The 17,930-nt window shown below is 36.2% G+C and overlaps 1 protein-coding gene and 1 long non-coding RNA gene across 6 annotated transcripts; one reads left to right on the plus strand and one right to left on the minus strand.

Moving 5' to 3' along the window:
* The first annotated feature begins 113 nt into the window (after nt 1–113).
* LOC113532591 (B-cell receptor CD22) lies at nt 114–17,841 on the plus strand. Of its 5 annotated transcripts, none has more exons than XM_026924020.3 (10): nt 114–330; nt 1,310–1,360; nt 4,862–5,215; nt 6,679–6,975; nt 7,831–8,091; nt 12,602–12,862; nt 14,558–14,824; nt 14,907–15,006; nt 16,197–16,335; nt 17,536–17,841. In XM_026924020.3, the coding sequence occupies exons 2-10, from the start codon at nt 1,324–1,326 to the stop codon at nt 17,578–17,580; spliced, it is 1,761 nt and encodes a 586-aa protein (XP_026779821.3). In that variant the 5' UTR covers nt 114–330; nt 1,310–1,323; the 3' UTR covers nt 17,581–17,841. The 5 variants fall into 5 exon arrangements, with proteins under 5 accessions (XP_026779821.3, XP_053083749.1, XP_053083747.1 ...); XM_053227771.1 differs by lacking the exon at nt 114–330 and adding an exon at nt 390–1,045; XM_053227774.1 differs by lacking the exon at nt 4,862–5,215.
* Nucleotides 9,879–12,660, minus strand: LOC128317180 (uncharacterized). Its single transcript, XR_008300704.1, has 3 exons — nt 12,467–12,660; nt 10,427–10,567; nt 9,879–10,320 (listed from the first exon to the last, which is right to left on the minus strand). It is a non-coding gene; the product is annotated as an uncharacterized LOC128317180 (long non-coding RNA).
* Nucleotides 17,842–17,930: the final 89 nt, after the last annotated feature.

A 17,930-nucleotide genomic window follows, 5' to 3' on the forward strand; every position in this document is an offset into this window, starting at 1 on the left:
TCAAGCTATTGGTCATGTACTGTAAGAACCCAAGAACCACAACAGTCTAATAACTTTAGCAGGTGATGGTTCGCTTAACTTCCTTTGAAGCAAGCGAGTGATCAGCACGCACGCAAAGCAACTTGTTCTGTTTTCTCACTTTCAGTTCAAATTTTGCCATTAAGCATATTTTAGGGTGGCACGAAGTGAAAGGATTATAAAAAAACACGTCAGGCAACAAGATTTTAAGGAAAGAGGAAGTTTCCTCGACAGATATAGGGTGCTGTGAAACCTACGACACAGAAACGTAGGAGTCTGTTGGCAGAAAAAGACCATCTGTAGGAGTGTAAGGTAAGAAAATAATAATAATAATAATAATAATAATAATAGCAGTAATCATCATCATTGTGTTGTAACGTTACACATAGTATGTATAGGATTACTTCCTACAGTTTTAAAACATCAAAGTGAGGTACTTATTTAGAAAAATGTACAGTGAGGCACTTATTTAGAAAAATGTACAGTGAGGCACTTATTTAGAAAAACACCTGCTTAAACCTGTCTTATAGACTTATAAAGTTATCTAGTCGCCAATAAACTGGTAACTTACTGCAGACTACCAGCATATAGAGAAGCCTTAAAAAAGCTATAGGCTGAGCTATTGGTCTCTTCTTGACCTCCTTGACTTAAAAAGACAAAAGGGTACACTCCCCTCACCACAAGCAAGCGAGCAGCACAACAGCGAAGCCGCTTGTCAACTCTGAACGGTAGGAACATACCTGTGAATGATCTTTTTAACCTTTCTGCTCAGTGTGGTCGACCTGAGCTGGGAGATTGTAGAAGTTTTATAGTTTCACTTCATATGTTTTGTTCTCGACATCCTCTTCTGGGTGTCACTGTATCATGGGGTTATAAATCGTTGCAGTATACAGATGTAGAAGAGCAAAGACAGATAGTACTAAGTGTGTTTAAAGGGTGTTCAGTATGAGCCGTGAGTAAAAGGCCTGGGATGAGCAACAGGATATGGATTATGAGTAGTTTTTCTGTACAAATCTACAGTATCCAGGTAAGATTATTTACTTATCTTCTCTAAACTCCTAAATGTATTGCAGGTCAAATAGTTGAACTTTACACTCTATGCTACATTTTGTTACACAGTTATCTGAATATGAATAGAAAGCATGAATTTTTCCAGAAGCTTCAAACCGTTACTCGACCAACAGCTTTGTTTTTCATTTTTAAAGCACTTTTACTTGTTCAGCTGTGAATAAATGCCAGTGGGACCCTGTTAGCAGGTGTGAAGTGTCCCTTTATTTCTTGTTTTCTCCAGGCCAGACTCCAGTAATGGATAGATTCGGGATACTCAAGCTCTTCATTTCAGGTAAAGTAACTGCACTAATGAGTGTTATAATGAGGAAGGGTGAAAATCCTACACCGCAGTGACTCATCTGCTCATGAAGGATATGTTCATTTCTACTTTATGTATGCTCTGTTACATAAAAGTAAAAGAAAAAAAATATATTACGTTTCATTTTTGGCATCTACATTATCTTATTTGTGGTTAACAAAGGTTTTAAAAAGAATTATTTTCTAATCAAACACATTGTCTAATCATTTTACACATTACACAAATGGACAGAAGACAGATGTATAAGTTTAGTTTTTTTTTTTGGTTTGAATAATAAAGTGTTACGGCTTTTCTGTTTACTGTGTTTGCTATGCAGAGGAAATGCAGCATGAGCCCAGTCCAGTGTTATGGGTTTGAAATGCTAAAACTATTATAAATCACTAATGCAGCTCCCAATCTCCTGCAAGTATATATACAGTAGTGTGCAAAAGTCTTAGGCACATTCAAAGAAATGCTGTAGAGCAAAGACGCCTTCAAAAATAATGAAATTAAATGTTTCTACAAAATACTACAAAGAGCAGTAAATAGTAATAAAAGAAACAAAGTCAATATTTGGTGTGATGACCCTAAAAAAAGAAATAGTACAGTATTCTCAGGTACAGTGTGTGCAGTTTTATAAGGAAATGAGCTGTAAGTGTTACTGAGCATCTTGCAGAAGCAGCTACAGTTCTTCTGGAGACTTTGACTGTCGACTCGCTTCTTATTTTTGCAGCGAAACCCAGCAGCCTTCATTATGTTTTTATCTGAAAAGTGTCTCCTATGGAATCTGCTGCTTTCTTTACTGATGTACAAACATTTGTCTGTAACATTTAATTTTGTGCTGGAAAACTAATGTTTGGAAATCTAAAAAGCTTTTGTGTTGAATCAGTAATGTAGAAGTCATAAAATAAAAGTCTATAACAAAGTTTGTACTAAAAAAAATAGGGTGCCTAAGACTTTTGCACAGTACTGTATATATATATATATATATGTGTGTGTGTGTGTGTGTGTGTGTGTGTGGCACTTATCAAGAGCAATTTACAGATTATTATTATTATTATTATTATTATTATTAGCCCTAATACATTAATTATTGAGCTATTGATAAGTATTAGATTTTTTTAAAGATTTTTTAACCCTCCTCTACTCTACATAGCCTCTACTGGCTATGTGTCATTTTACCCTGAAACAGTTACTCTGCTTCATCTATGAATGTACAAAGCCTTGCATAAGTATTCACCACCTACAACACTACAATGTATTTTACAACCTGAAACTGAAATGGACTTAACTGGGATTGCATCTCATGAATCTATACAAAGTAACATATAATATTGAAATCAATACAGTAAAAAAAAAAAAAAAAATGCAGAAGTTATGATTGCATAAGAATTCCCCCCCACATTGCTGTGAAATCCCTCAATTAATTCTGGTGCAACCAGTTAATTAGTTGAATAGTTATAATTAACTGTCACATGAATGTCATGTCAAACTTCAGAATGGGGAACAATGTGATTTCAGTGAGTTCGACTGTGGTATTGTTGCTGGTGCCAGTTTTGACTTTCAAACTAGAAACTTTCCAATCCAATTTTAACACATGAGAAAATCTGACATTTTTTATTCTTCTATATAATTCAGACAAAATTAACTTTCAATACAAGCTTAATAAGTGACATTAAGATATCATTATAAGAATCTTTTTTTTTTCCTCTTAGGTATGTATGTCACAGTGTGTTACAAACAGATGTGAGGGCTAAAATCAACTATCTTTCAAGAGCATAATATTGATGCTAATAGTGTTAGACAATGCGTTATCTCACGGAGGCACATAAGAATGATGTGGGGAAACTATTACACATATAAACACATGATGAGGATAAAACCCTGAATTAGATCTGGTGCAAGCAGTTACTTAGTTGACTAGTTGTAATTAATTAATATTTAGTTGAATGGAGTCAAACTTTGGGCAGCTAAAATGCCACATCAAACTTCCGAATGGGGAAAAATGTTAGCTCAGTGATCGTGGCATGGTTGTCGGTGCCAGATAGTCTACTTTGAGCTGACTCCATCATTACAACCATCATGAGGAGAAAAGCACATCAAAATGTACAATATATAGATGACTATATATTGGATGGGCTGCAATAGCAGAAAGCCCACTAGAGCCTCAGATTCCTGTTATGGTCTTTTGCTGTTGTGAGTCATCTATCTTATCTGCCCTCGGTCAGGCCTTAGTGCATGCAGAGCTGCTGCTCACTGGATGGTCTTGTTTTTCATGCTCTAGAGACGGTTGTGTGTGAAAAACCCAGGGGATCAGCAGTTTCTAATATTCATAATTCTAATATTCAAATCAGCCCGTCTGGCACCACCAACCATACCACGGTCAAAGTCTCTGAGATGACATTTTCCCCCATTCTGATGTTTGATGTGAACATGAGGGTCTTAAACTATATCTGCATTGTGCTGCTGCCACATGAGTTACTGATTCGACAATTGCTTAAATGTACAGGAGGTCTTCATAAAGTGGACAGTGAGTGTATAAATCTAGTTAAGTCCATTTGTAATATTCGTAAGTCCAGGTTCTAAGATTCAAAATGCGGAAAAGTTCAAGGGGGTGAATACTTTTACAATACACTGCACTTAGTTTGAAGAAAGACAGGATGTGGTCATAGTTTTATTTATAGAGCAAATTCTAAAAAGCAGAACTTGTGTTAAAAAAATGCTGCAATGTGCATGGTGCATGTTCTCAATATGCTTTAAATAAAATCCCAGCAGATTTTTTTTCTTTATGCTGAAATCTCGGGGATTTTTGAAAGCTTATTTCTAACAGTTAAAAGTTTATTTTTTTAAATACCAGTGGCCCAATAGTACTTGTTTGTACAACCATTTATAATCTAAATTAAACAGAAATTGTTTGTGAAAATGGTGAAAATGCTTTTATTGGATTAATCCTTATATTATGGTTGCACCTTTGATTAAGATGAAATATTTTTGTTATGTAATCTTCTTGATATGTTAGTGATTTGATGAACGAGAAATGCTTTCCAATCCAATTAATACATGAGAAAATTAGACTTTTTTTCCCTTCAATTCAGACAATTCAGACAAAATTAAGCTACTTTCAGTACGACTATGAACCATTAAGATTTTAAAATCTGAGTTTTGCTGTGCAGTATGTATGTTACATTGCATTCATGATTTCTAATGCTTTCCAAATGCTAGCACATTTATAGCAGCTACTCCTGTATACAGATAATGACAAAAAAATATCGTATAGGAATTATAAATTGTAAAAGGACGTTTCTATAACTGCTGTAGTAACAGGCCTACTGTAAAAAAAAAACATAAAAACAAATAAATATATAAAAATCATGCAAACGCTGTAACATATATATGTGTGTGTGTGTGTGTGTTGCTGTGCTGTAAAAGCTTCCACACTTTTCCAGAAAATAATGGGAATCCTTACGATTGTCTATCTTATCCATCTTATCTCAGTTTCACTGCTTGGCGGTGTGTGTCGCTGCTGGGAGGTGCGTCTGCAGCGATCAGTCACAGCCATCAAGGGTAGCTGCGTGTTTGTGCCGTGCAGCACTGACTCTTACAGTAAAGTAATCTGGTACAAGTATAAAAGGGTAGGCTACCCAGTTGTGTACTCCCAAGACACCAGCACCATATTGGATGAGTTTAGAGGAAGGACATCAGTCCCAGGAAATGCCCAAGCGGGAAACTGCACTTTAAAGATTGACAACGTCCGGCAACAAGACAGCGAGGTGGACCTGTACGTGTGGATCTGGAAACATAATGGGAATGATAAAGGATTTTATGACCAAACCATCAAAATAAAAGTCTGTAAGTATAGGCATAATAAACTGTATACCTTAGGTATAACCAAATATGAATACATTATCCAGAATGAGCAGATGATGTGTTCTAGACAGATACAAATAGTGGCATTGTGTTACACTCCTAATATACATGTATACACAGTACGTGGTCAAAAATATGTGAATATCACATCCATATGTGCTTGTTGAAAGTCTCCTTCCGAAATCTTGGGCATTATTATGGACTTGCAATGTAAATACCATAACATATTTCAAAGCAGTGTGCTTTACAGTACTCCAGTCAATGTTTGGCATTGAGCATCGTGATCTTAAGGTTGTATACGTAAGCTCGGATGTGGAAATCCATTCTGTAAAGCTTTGACAAACAAACTTGTTGGAAACCAGTACCTACAAATTAAATAAGGTGTTCGTAAAGTTTTGGCCATGAAGTGTGTACACCTGGACTTTTTATGTGTCATTGCAAATCTGAAAGTAAAAGCACATTAAACCACTAAAATGATCACTCATGGATCCCAAGGCGTGCAACAGAAAAGCATTCACCCTATCATCAGGACCTTGCAAGGTCGAATCCCAGTGATGCCACACCCAGGAACCAGGGGAGCAAAGCTGGCCATGCTGATGGTATACTCTCTTTCCCCTGCCAATCACAGCCAGTCAACTATCCAATCAAGGCCATTTGCGAGCTTATGTATGCAGAAGAGGGCAGATAGTGCTTTCCTCAAAGTGTGTTATGGTGTTCTATGATGCAGCATAAGCAACAGTGGCTGGCTTCACATGTGTCGTTCATATCGTCTCAGGGAGTTTTTCCTTGCCACCATCACCTCTGGCTTGCTCATTAGGGATAAAGTTATACGTTTATAAGTGTATAATTTATATCCTGAATTTATATATTTCTTTAAAGCTGCTTTGTGACAATGGCCATTGCGCTATACAAATAAAATTGAATTGAATTGAATTGTTGGTAGCTGATAGGGTAGAACTGGCTGGTGGGTGGGAATTGGCAGGTGACCAAATTGGGGAGAAAACGGGGCAAAAAAAGAGTTGTCGCTTGTAATACAAATACAGCCTTCTCCACCTGAATGTGCTGCTTAGCGAAAGCTGTTTTGCCATTGCCACTTTTGTATTTGTAGCTATCCTATGAATTTCGTATCATCCTATGCCATCCTCCTATTGGTAGCTTTTAGATGAGCATTGCAGCAGCACTCACACTTTAAGATTTTAATAAAAAAAATTCACATCACATTATGTGCTCTAAGAATGCTAATTTCAAGTCACGAACAAAGAATTTTTTTATGACGTCCCATTTTTGTCTGCAATAGCAAAACCAGCCTAAAATCATACATTGTAAAGCCTTAAACACAATATTGTGATCTGCTATCACGAGACATTCCATGTTCTTGTAATCATTGTGCTAGGTGTTAAGTTGTCTGGTGTGAAATCTGAATAACATCTATTCTTTTCTCACAGTGGAACCTGTGGATCCTCAAATGTCCGTGGATAAAACACAGACAAAGGGGAAGGCTTTCACAGCAACATGTAAATTCCGTTATTCCTGCCCCTCACCTCCACCACAGATTGCCTGGATGGGTTTGCAATCTATTTCTAATGTATTGACCCACACGCAGGACGGGGAAGGATTATGGGTAACTGAGGCCACTGCTCAGTTCAAAGTAACTCACCAAGACCAGGCCACACATCTCAGCTGCAAGATTGTTCACAGTGGACAATCTTTATCGAGTAATTCAGTTTCTCTCAACATCTTATGTAAGTAAAGTCTATAAGCATGATTTCACATTTGATATCAAATCAAAAGCTGAGATCAGAAAATCCTCAGTAGCTGCATTCTACAGGTTGTGAGAAAAAGTTGAAATGCTCTGTCATTATTTCAACTTAATATTGCATTATTATGCCTTAATAACTCATTAGTCCAACTTAATAACTCATTTTTAGAGTGATCTTGTCATTTCAGTACATTATCCCATTATATCACCTTAATAATTAACACCACATTATCTATTAATTGGACTAATTTATTGAATATTAGCTTATAATTCTTATTCCATATGCTGGTTCCCAGATAGTAAATAATCTAGACATTGCTTTAATGGAATTCAGTTAACACATATACATACATCGATTAAATGAATTCTAAACTAGAAATTTTGCTTATCATAGTTAATCCATTCTTGCAGTACTAGTTAGTGTTATATATAATGTATCTGGGAAACAGCATACAAAGCTAATATTCAACAAAAAATGTGTATGTTGAATATGTCAAATTTGATCGAATATGGTGAAATAATGAGGTATTAAGTCAAAATGACATAATGACATAGCATTTTTTTACTTTTTTTCACAACTTGCCATTCAGGGATCCACAGCATCCCAGTGGTAAAACTACAGTATTTAATTTTCTTGCTTTATGACTAATTATAATATCAAATCAGTTCATGAAGCAAACCTAAGTTAATAGTTTACAAAAAGGAATTATGTTTATGAATTTAGGGTCTTTGACTGAATTGCATTATGAGCAGAACTTTTATACAGTCGGTTGTTGTGTAGGATATAAAAAGGAGGCTGTACTTATAAAAATATTTTATATTTAACACATTTCATCAGATGCCCCCACGGACCTGAAAGTAGATTACATAGGAAGCAGCACTGTTGTTGAGGGTAGCAAGATCTCGCTTAGATGTACCAGCAAGGGCAATCCTGCACCCATACAATACGAGTGGCTCGTCACCCAAAACAACACCACCATCCGCCACACAGGAAGTCCTGTTGTCCTTCAAAACATCAGGAGACGCACGTCCGTTTCCTGTATCGCCACTAACTCCGTCGGAAAGGGCGAATCAAAGCAGCTATCACTCGATGTCCATCGTAAGTAGTCTTGATGTGTTTCAATTTCTTTTGTACCTCGTTAACAGTTTATGCCACAGAGAGGAGCAATCCATATAAAAGTAGTGTTTGATTTGTTAGTAGTCACGTTATGTAGTATTCTATAATGGGGCATTGTCTCATTGTCAGTCATTGTCTCATATTCAGTCACCTTGTTATCCAGCATGAATTAAGCATTGCAAAATCAAGGTATTATTCCTCTTTATACTGCTTGAATTCTCAATTCTGATTAGTCTAAAGGTGTTGATTCATTTTCTATAATATATTATTGATGCGCTCCTTCTAATATCATCATCGTTTCTATAGTATCAGCTATCTTACGAAGAAAAATAATTGTGTAATTGTTGATACGGTGAAGTTTTCTGTGAAGAGACACTCATTTAGGATTTATGAAAGGAGTCTCCAGTGTCAGCGCTTCATAACCATCTTTTATTTTCACCACCACAAGAAAGTCTTAAGGACAGAGGGCTTTGTGGTTTCTCGGTAGCATGACAAGCTGCAAACATTTGTATTAAGATTATATTAAGATTTTTTCCCCCATTTTCTCCCTGACTTGGTCTTGGCCAATACCCACCCACCAGCCAGCTCTCCCATGTTATATAACAGCTAGGAATGACAGTTTATAGCTGCTATATTGTAAGTGATATACTTGTTTTCTGGATGTTATGAAAAGTATGACATCAGTGTTGAATAAATTTAAAAATGTAATTGTTGGCAAAATGACAGCAGGGTAACTAATGTGGTAATGTGAAAGCTAAAGATGTAAAACTAGTGCTTAGCATCTGTTGGAAAGTTATATATACTATATCACCGAAGGATTGTGGACGCTTGACCAAAACACTTATATGTGCTTGTTGAACGTCTCATTCCAGATTCAGTCCCCCTTTGCTATTATAATAACCTCCACTCTTCTGGGAAGGCTTTCCACTAGATTTTGGAGTGTGGTTATGGGGATTTGTGCTCATTCAGCCATAATAGTGAGGCCAGGCACTGATGTCAGGTGAGGAGGCCTGGGGTGCAGTCAGTGTTTGCGCTTTTCCAAAGGTGTTCAGTGGGGCTGAGGTCAGGTCTCTGTGCAGGACACTTGAATTCTTTCACTCCAACCTTGGAAAACCATGTCTTCATGGAGCTCACTTTGTGTAAAAGGGCATGGTCATGCTGGAACAAGTTTGGGCCATGGATTTATTGGATATCCAACAAGAAAGATCCTGTTAATCCTGAAACACTGTTAATCTTTCTCTCACACAAATTCTGTGGCAGATTCTGTGGCAGTTTGCTGCATTCTCAGGCTCAAGTGAAGAGATATTGAGTTGGCTAACTTTAGCTTTTGCCCTGTAGTGTTATTTTAAAAAAACATGAAGGGGGTACTTTAGATATTTGGCTCAGTTTAGTTTAGGAAGCAGTGTGTCTAAGCCTCTCCTTTTACCTCTGCTTGCTTTTCTTAATATACTGTATCTTCTTCTGTCTGCTTTAACATATACAGCTGGCTATATCTCTATGCAATAGGAAATCTGGACAGTTGTTTGTCACTGGTTAAGGGTCTGGCACTACTGGTCAGAAGGTTAAGTGTTCAAGTGCCAAGTAGGCAAAATAGAGCAATAAACTCAGGGCCATAAACTCAGCTACTGACAAAATGTGCTAATGATGCATAATAAATTCTTCATTAGCAAGCTAAAAATTGTAATATATTCCCAAATATGTAAAATTCCCAAATAAGTCCATTTTAGTTCCTGGTTAAAAAAATGTGAAAATGTTCAAGGGAGGTGAATACTTATGCAAGACACTGTATGGAAAATTTAGAGCTACAGTCAGGTCCATATGTATTTGGACAGTGACACAATTTTCATAATTTTGCCCCTGTACAACACCACAATGGATTTGAAATGAAGCAATCAAGATTTGACTGAAGTGTAGACTTTCAGACTTTAATTCAAGGGGTTTAACAAAAATATTGCATTAACTGTTTGGGAATTACAGCCATTTTGTACATGGAGTCCCTCCATTTTCACAGGCTCAATAGTAATTGTACAATTGACTGATAAGGAGTTCCCTGGGTGTGGCCTGTTTCCTCATTATTTCATGACAAATTAAGGAGATAAAAGATCTGGAGTTGATTCCAAATGTTGAATTTGCATTTGGTAGCTGTTCATGGGAACTCTCAATATGCGGTCCGAAGAGCTGTCGATGCAAGTGAAGGAGGTCATCGTTAGGCTGAAAAGACAAAACAGACCTATCAGAGAGATAGCAGAAACTTTAGGAGGGCCAAATCAACAACTTGGTACATTCTTAAAAAGAAGGAATGCACTAGAGAGCTCACCAAACCAAAAGGCCTGGAAGACCATGGAAGACAACTAAGTGGATGAATGCAGAATTCTTTCCTTGGTGAAGAAAAACCCCTTCACAACATCTAGCCAAGTCAAGAACACTCTGGAGGAGGTAGGTGTATCATTGTCAAAGTCTACAATCAAGAGACACCTTCATGAATGTAAATACAGATGGTTTACCTCAAAATACAAATCAATGGTAACACTCAAGAACAGAAAGGCCAGATTAGACTTTGCTAAAAAAAAAATAAATAAAAAATACTCTAAAAAAACCTGACTAGTTCTGATGCAAGATTAACTTGTACCAGAATGATGGAAAGAGAAGAGTATGGAAAAGTAAAGGAAGGGTTCATGATCCAAAGCATACCACATCATCCGTCAAACATGTGGAGGCAGTGTTATGGCATGGGAAATGTATGGCTGCCAATGGAACTGGGTCACTGTTGTTTACTGATGATGTGACTGCTGACAGAAGTAGCAGGATGAATTCTAAAGTGTATAGGGCTATACTTTCTGCTCAGATTCAGTCAAATGCTGCAATACTGATAGGGCAATGCTTCACAGTACAGATGGATAATGACCCACAACATATCGCAAAAGCAACCCAAGAGCTTCTTAAGGCAAAGAAATGGAATGTTCTTAAATGGCCAAGTCAGTCACCTGACCTCAGCCCAATTGAGCTGCTTTTCACTTACTGAAAACAAAAGAAGGCAGAAAGACCCACAAACAACTTAGCATTTGGTGATGTCCATGGGTTCCAGACTTCAGGCAGTCATTGGCTGCAAAGGATTTGCAACCAAGTATTAAATATAATCCTAATATTTATGATTGTTAGTTTGTCCAACTTTTGAGCCTGTGAAAATGGGGAAAAAAATGGCTGTAATTCCTAAACAGTTAATGCAATATCTTTGTTAAACCCCTTGAATTAAAAGCTGAAAGTCTACACTTCAATCCCACCTTGATTGCTTCATTTCAAATCCATTGTGGTGGTGTACAGAGGCAAAATTAAGAAAATTGTGTCTCGGTCCAAATACTTATGGACCTGACGGTATATTATCTCGATAGCTCGAGTTTTTAACACCCCACAATCTATCAACAAATTAATTTAATATTAGCATATAATTGTTATTCCATATGCGGATTAGATTAGATTAGATTCAACTTTATTGTCAATACACATGTATAAATACAGAGTAACGAAATGCAGTTTAGCATCTAATCAGAAGTGCAAAAAGCAGCAAGTGCAGTATGTACAGTATAAACAGTATGTATAATCAGTAGTAAATAAACAGAATGTACAGTTAAGAGCAGTTATGTACAGACAAGGGCAGTGAGAGATAAGTGGAATTAAATTAAGATAGTGCAAGAATATACAGATGTAATATGTACAATATACAGATGTGCTATACTAATACTAATATGCAGATGTAGTATGAACTAATATACATATGTGCTATACTAATATACAGATGGGCAATTGAAAGATCTGGTAAGAACAATATGTATAAGTACAGAGATGAGGTATGAACAATATATACAGATATAAGTAAGTAAGTAAGTAAGTAAGGATAGTAAGTAAGGCAGATTTTGCTCTAGTGCAATTTATTTAACACACATATACACCTAATGATGACCTTTCTTTCACTACTTGTAGTTCAAGGCATTTTAGAAAGTGACTCCTTACTATTTAATTTTCTTGTTTTATAACTAAGTATAATATCAAATCAATTTGCATTCATTTATTTTCCAAATTATTATAAAAAAAATATTGCTCTGACTGTGAAGACAGATTTTGTGTGTGATCCACATTTAAAATAAGAGTGTACATGATATTTCAGTCATTTTTGCTACCCTGATACACAGCACTAGTGTAGTTCAGCAAGAAAAATGAGCAAATCTCCCTGCCCATCTAACTCTGCTAAATAAACTAGTGCTATGTCTCATAATCACATACTTACATACTATTCTATACTGTTGTTGAGTACTAACACTAACCGGTTTTCTTGTACAGTTAGTGTTTGAATTTTACAAACCTCTCATGTAGCCTTCAATCTGCCAAGAGCTCTGTTTTCTTCTGGTCGTTTGCTTAAAAAAAATTCCCTGTATTACAGGATATAAAAATGAGGCCGTACTTGTAAAAATATTTTATATTTAACACATTTCATCAGATGCCCCCACAGATGTGAAAGTAGTTTACACAGGAAGCAGCACAATCGTCGAGGGTAACAAGATCTCACTTAGATGTACTAGCGCGAGCAGGCCTGCACCAACACTCTATGAGTGGCTTGTCACCCAAAACAACACCACCATCCACCACAAAGGAAGTACTGTTGTCCTTCAAGATGTGAAGAGAGACACGTCTGTTTCCTGCATTGCCACTAACTCCATCGGACAGGGTGAATCAAAGCAGCTATCACTCAATGTCCATTGTGAGTAGTCTTGGTGTGTTTTGCTGTTAAGCTTCCATTATACTATTCTATAGTACAGCGTTGCTTCGCTAAACTTCAGTGTGCGTATATTCAGTCGCTACTGTGCGTAATCGTTGATATGCTGAAGTTTTCTGTGAGAAGACGTTCATTTAGGATTTATGGAAGGAGTCTCCAGTGTCAGTGCTTTGTAACAGTCCTTTATGTTTTCCAACATGGGAAAGTCTACCGGATGGAGGGATTTTTTGGCGTCTCAGTAACATGATAAGCTGCAATTTCTTTCTTTTATTATTCATAAGAAATAAAAAAAAGAGAGGCTGGTGAGGGAATGACTTTTATAGCTGCTATAATGTAAGTGATAACAGGAACAAACTTGTTTTGCAGACATTGCACAACATTAAATGTAACTATAAAGCGATAAAAAAAAATGTCATGTCATTCGTTAGTAAATAAGAAATTGTAGGAAACAAGTTATAGGAAAATAGTCAACTTTGATGTAGGAACAGTAGCTCCACTTCATCACACCACCCCGTCAATGTTTATTTTCCTATAACAACACACCCCAAGTGTTTTATTCCTTACATATCAGACTTAAAAATGTGGGTCTAGAATGCCAGCAGGGTGGTAAACACTAAATATTAAAACTGAAGGTGTAGTAAAACAAGTAGTTAGTGTCTGTGAGCATCTGATCCTAAAGAGAACAGTAAATTCTGTACCAGATACAAGTTCCCTGCCTTCTCAGGCTCAAGTGAAGAGATGGTCAGTTTGCTAACTTTAGCTTTTTGCTTTTAGTTTAATTTAGGAAGCAGTGAGTCTAAGTGTATTTTCAGCTCCTTCTGCTTCTGTTAGCTCTTCTCAATATATGTTCTTCTGTCTGCTTTATCATATACAGCTGGCTATATCTCTGTGCAATAGGAAATCTGGACTGTTGTTTCTCAGGGGTTAAGAGCTAGTAGTGAATTTCTCCAGGCAAAAAGCCTTGTTGATCAGAGAGGTCAGAGGCGAATGGCCAGACTGGGTTGAGCTGACCAAAAAAAAACTAGGATAACTCAAATAAACATTCTTTACAACCGTGGTGAGCAGAAAAGCATCTCAGAATGCACAATATGTCGAACCTTGAAGTGAATAGAGGGTACAACAGCTTCCAGGCTGACAGGAGTAGAATCTGATGCGGTCTTCTGTTCTTATAGCCCATCTGCCTCAAGATTTGACATATTATGTGTTCTGAGATGCTTTTCTGCTCACCACGGTTGTAAAGAGTGTTTAAATGACAGTGGTCATTTGAGTTCCTGTAGCCTTCTCCTATGACCTCTTTCATCAACAGAGCATTTCCGCCTGCTGAAACCCTGCTCACTGGATGGTTTTTGTTTTACGCACCATTCTGTGCAAACATAATTTTTATCCTAGCACTAGCTTTTGTAGTATTTAACTTTGGCTTCCTTCTGCATGAACTAGAGAGGCAGATAGTAAGAAAAAAAAAACTGGACAGACTGTCCAGTTCTTCATAATTTACTTCCACAATACTTTACTTAGTATTCAAACTCTGAAATATCAAGCTATGGACGAATGTGTCACCTATGCAAAGGCTGACTAGGCATGTTTACATTTCTTTTCAGTTTTTTTTTAACACATTCTTGTAACATTCAAGCCTGTAATTTGCCAAATCATATGTCTTTCCTTTTTCCCCCTGCATCTCAGACTCTCCGTCCATCTTGCCGGGCTCATTTTGCTCCATGCAGAAAGGAACATTAAAGTGTGTGTGTCAAGCAGAGGCCAAGCCAAGTGCTGTCATCTCTTGGACCATAGATGGCAGCAGTGTACTTTTTCCACTCTTCAACACCACGACCCAGGCCAATGGAAGCATGACTGAGTCAGAGTTGACCGGACCTCAGGGCCACAATGTCACCTGCACAGCAAGAAACAGTGAGGGCACGGCATTTACCCAGATATCTGTCCACTCTGAAGGTACTGTTCAGATTGGCATGGTTCAAAAGCAAACACAACAGTCTGATGTCTTTGTTAATGAATTTTTTTCCTGTGCTTTAAGGGGATGCTTCAGCAGTGCCGGTGTCTGTGGTGGCTGGGGTAGCCGGGGTGTGCCTCGTCTTAGGACTTGCTGTGGCGGCCATCATGATTTGGAAAAAGAGGTAAAGTTTTGTACATTTGAAACAAAAAAAAGGTTACAACAGGTTGTTTTTTTAGTGAAGAAAGCATTTTAATGGGAATTAACTTGAGTCCACAAACAAAATCAAACAAAGCTGAAAGTGTTGCAAGGTTTTTCTGCATTCGTTTAAGAAATAACAAGATGGAGCTGAAAATCACTGAGTCTCTATCAAGGCCAGATAAAACATAAAAACGTGAAATATCAAAAATGTTATTTTTGATTATTTCACTATTTTTATACTCTCCATAAAATAACCATGTTATCTTAATACATAGCACCTTTAATTAAGGCTTTAAGCTCCGCCTACTTTACAATTACATCATGTCATATAGGCCTGAAAAACTCATTTCCTGATAAATATGTCAGTTTATGTCTCATTATGATATACACATTATTTTCTTTTGTAAACTTTTAATCTTACAAACTACACTAACTAGAGTGGAAGCACATTAAATCACATTATTTTTTTTTCTATATTCAGAACCTACTGTAGATCTGCATTCACGAAATTTTACACATTCATTCCTATCCCATATTCAGAAGGATATTATAGAGAAATGTCCCAAAATATTGATAATTCATGGATCTGTTTTTGCAGCACTTTATGGTACTGTATTTTCATGGTTAAACAATAAGAAAAATTAGTATTAAACAAACTTCTGTGTAAAAATCCATTCTCTGAGTGAATGAAATAAACATTTTAATTCAAACATTATTCCAATACTAGATTTTTGTTTTATTAAGTATGCACATTTATGCATATTTAATTAACCAAAGCCTCACTTGCTAAATAAATATACTTTTAAAAAGAATATCAACAAATCATCAACTAGCAAAGATTAGCTGTATTTTTTTTTAAAAATACCCAATTCACAAAGAGTGTCTTGCGGAGATGGTTGAATTCACAACTCAAATTGGATCAGAGCTTAAATTTGTAAATGCTGACTCTCCCTGCTATTTTTTTCTTTATATAAAAGTCTTCTAGTAATACGTAACTGTGCTTAGGTGTCCTACAGTACAGTATGAAGCAAGTGTAAGAAAAACAGGGGTCAAGACTTTGCATTTCAGAAGAAAACTGAAGCAAATGAATTTTCATCTGTGCTTATTTCAAATGGACATATGTATTATTAAAGAGTATCTGTGTCTCTAATGAGTATGACTTTGTGTATTTAGACGCCATGTAGAGCCAAGTGGAGACCTCAGCACTGGTCAGAATGTGAAGCCTGATAAAATATGCCATGACTACCATTTAGAGTCAGATGAAGACCTGTATGTTAATGCAGTGCATGGTCACCAGGCTTATGACGATCAGGTAACATCAACACACATTCTCAACAAACATTTTTCTTTTGTATCTACTGACACACCAGATTCATCCCATCAGCTCATTGTTAAGCCACTGAGTTAAGCTGATGTAATTTGAAGGCAAACAGATGACAGCTATTTAGCAAGATAACACTGCCACTCAACTAGAAAACCTAGCAACATGTAAGGAATGAAACATGTAAGGAGTGTTGTTGCCGCAAAATAATCAAAGATCACTGTTACCATTCCAAAATGATTCTTTTTTCCAATAACAGCAAGTGTTGTGTTCCTCTTAGACCACAGGAATTCACCAACAGTTAATTTTTTTATTTAGTAAAAAAACACTTTTATCCATTTAAAGTTACTTCTAATGTTTAGGAATGTCTGCAAAACTTAGTTCCTGGTGTCATTTTTTAGCATTTATAGCATTTAGGATCATATTTTACAGGCACTCCACTTTCTTTGCAAATACTTAAATAAATAAAATTCTGTTTTTCATGATGCTTTTATTCATTTCTTTCTATTGTCGCACAGTGTTCCCGATTATTTTTTCAAAATGGTTTCTGTTTTCAGTTATGAAGTTCATTTTATGCCAAAAAAATTTTTTTCAACCATTTCATTCATAAAGTGTGCAGTAAAGGGTTAATACAGGAGAGTGTATCCTGCGGTTTTATTTTAACAGTGGTGCTCTTCAAAGTTGGGTGTGGTCAAATGTAAATGCAAAACAGGCATACACAAATTCCCCCATGAGTTTCCTTCATAGCTCATCAACATAATCTTTGTGAAAAACAAACATCTGATTGGAACCAAAGGAAACTTTGTGTTTTACGGGGGGCGGGGTTGGTGTGGGATTTCTCGTACGTAGTATATAGTTTAACTTGCATAAAGTTAAACTATGCTCAACTGTTTTACTGCACAACCGTGCCTACTCTGCTTTAAATCTGAAATGGTGTAAATGCTCCTTTTCCTGTCTTTTTTTCGCTAATGGTTTAGGCTGGACAATTAAACTGTTTATCACATTTTTTTTTTAAATCGCAAGTAGGGAAAAAAATCAATATTAAAAAAAATAAAAGTAATAAAACAGACATTTAAGTCTTTAATTGGTGAGGAATAGTTAAAATGATATTATTTTTAGATAAATAATGACATAATAACAATTCCTGATTGTTATTATTTGATTTGGATTTGTTCTTTCTCTGTTTTATAGGACAAAGAGTCTTGTATCTATGAGAATTATGGTAAAACGTCCTGAGTCATGAAGAGTCAAGATGGCGACGCATTTATCTGAGAACGTTTCCTTCACTAATGCACTGGTAGTATTAAAATTTCTGAACTGAGAATTAATTATGTTTATCTTCGCACTGTCCAAACTGCAAATATATGACAAGCACAGGGTTTATTTATAAATAGATAATAAATAAGCAGGCTTTTTTTTTATTAATTAAATTTGTACTTTTAAGTATGTACTTTTGAATATCTATTTTTGTGTATAAGACAAAACTTGAAATAAAGGATTGCTTAAATAAAGAAATGTCTTTCTTGTCTTAAAATGAATATGGAGGAAAATAACATAGCAACAGTGTATTGAACCATGTCTTATCT

This window comes from Pangasianodon hypophthalmus, chromosome 22 (genome assembly GCF_027358585.1).
Source record: "Pangasianodon hypophthalmus isolate fPanHyp1 chromosome 22, fPanHyp1.pri, whole genome shotgun sequence".
In the NCBI taxonomy this organism is placed as follows: domain Eukaryota; kingdom Metazoa; phylum Chordata; class Actinopteri; order Siluriformes; family Pangasiidae; genus Pangasianodon; species Pangasianodon hypophthalmus.

Excerpts from the sequence above, each read along its gene's own strand:
- LOC113532591 (XM_026924020.3), top strand. The coding sequence starts at position 1,324 with ATGGATAGATTCGGGATACTCAAGCTCTTCATTTCAG. Across the intron at positions 8,092-12,601 it reads GCTATCACTCGATGTCCATC|ATGCCCCCACAGATGTGAAA; the intron begins GTAAGTAGTCTT and ends ACATTTCATCAG. Across the intron at positions 16,336-17,535 it reads ACCAGGCTTATGACGATCAG|GACAAAGAGTCTTGTATCTA; the intron begins GTAACATCAACA and ends TCTGTTTTATAG.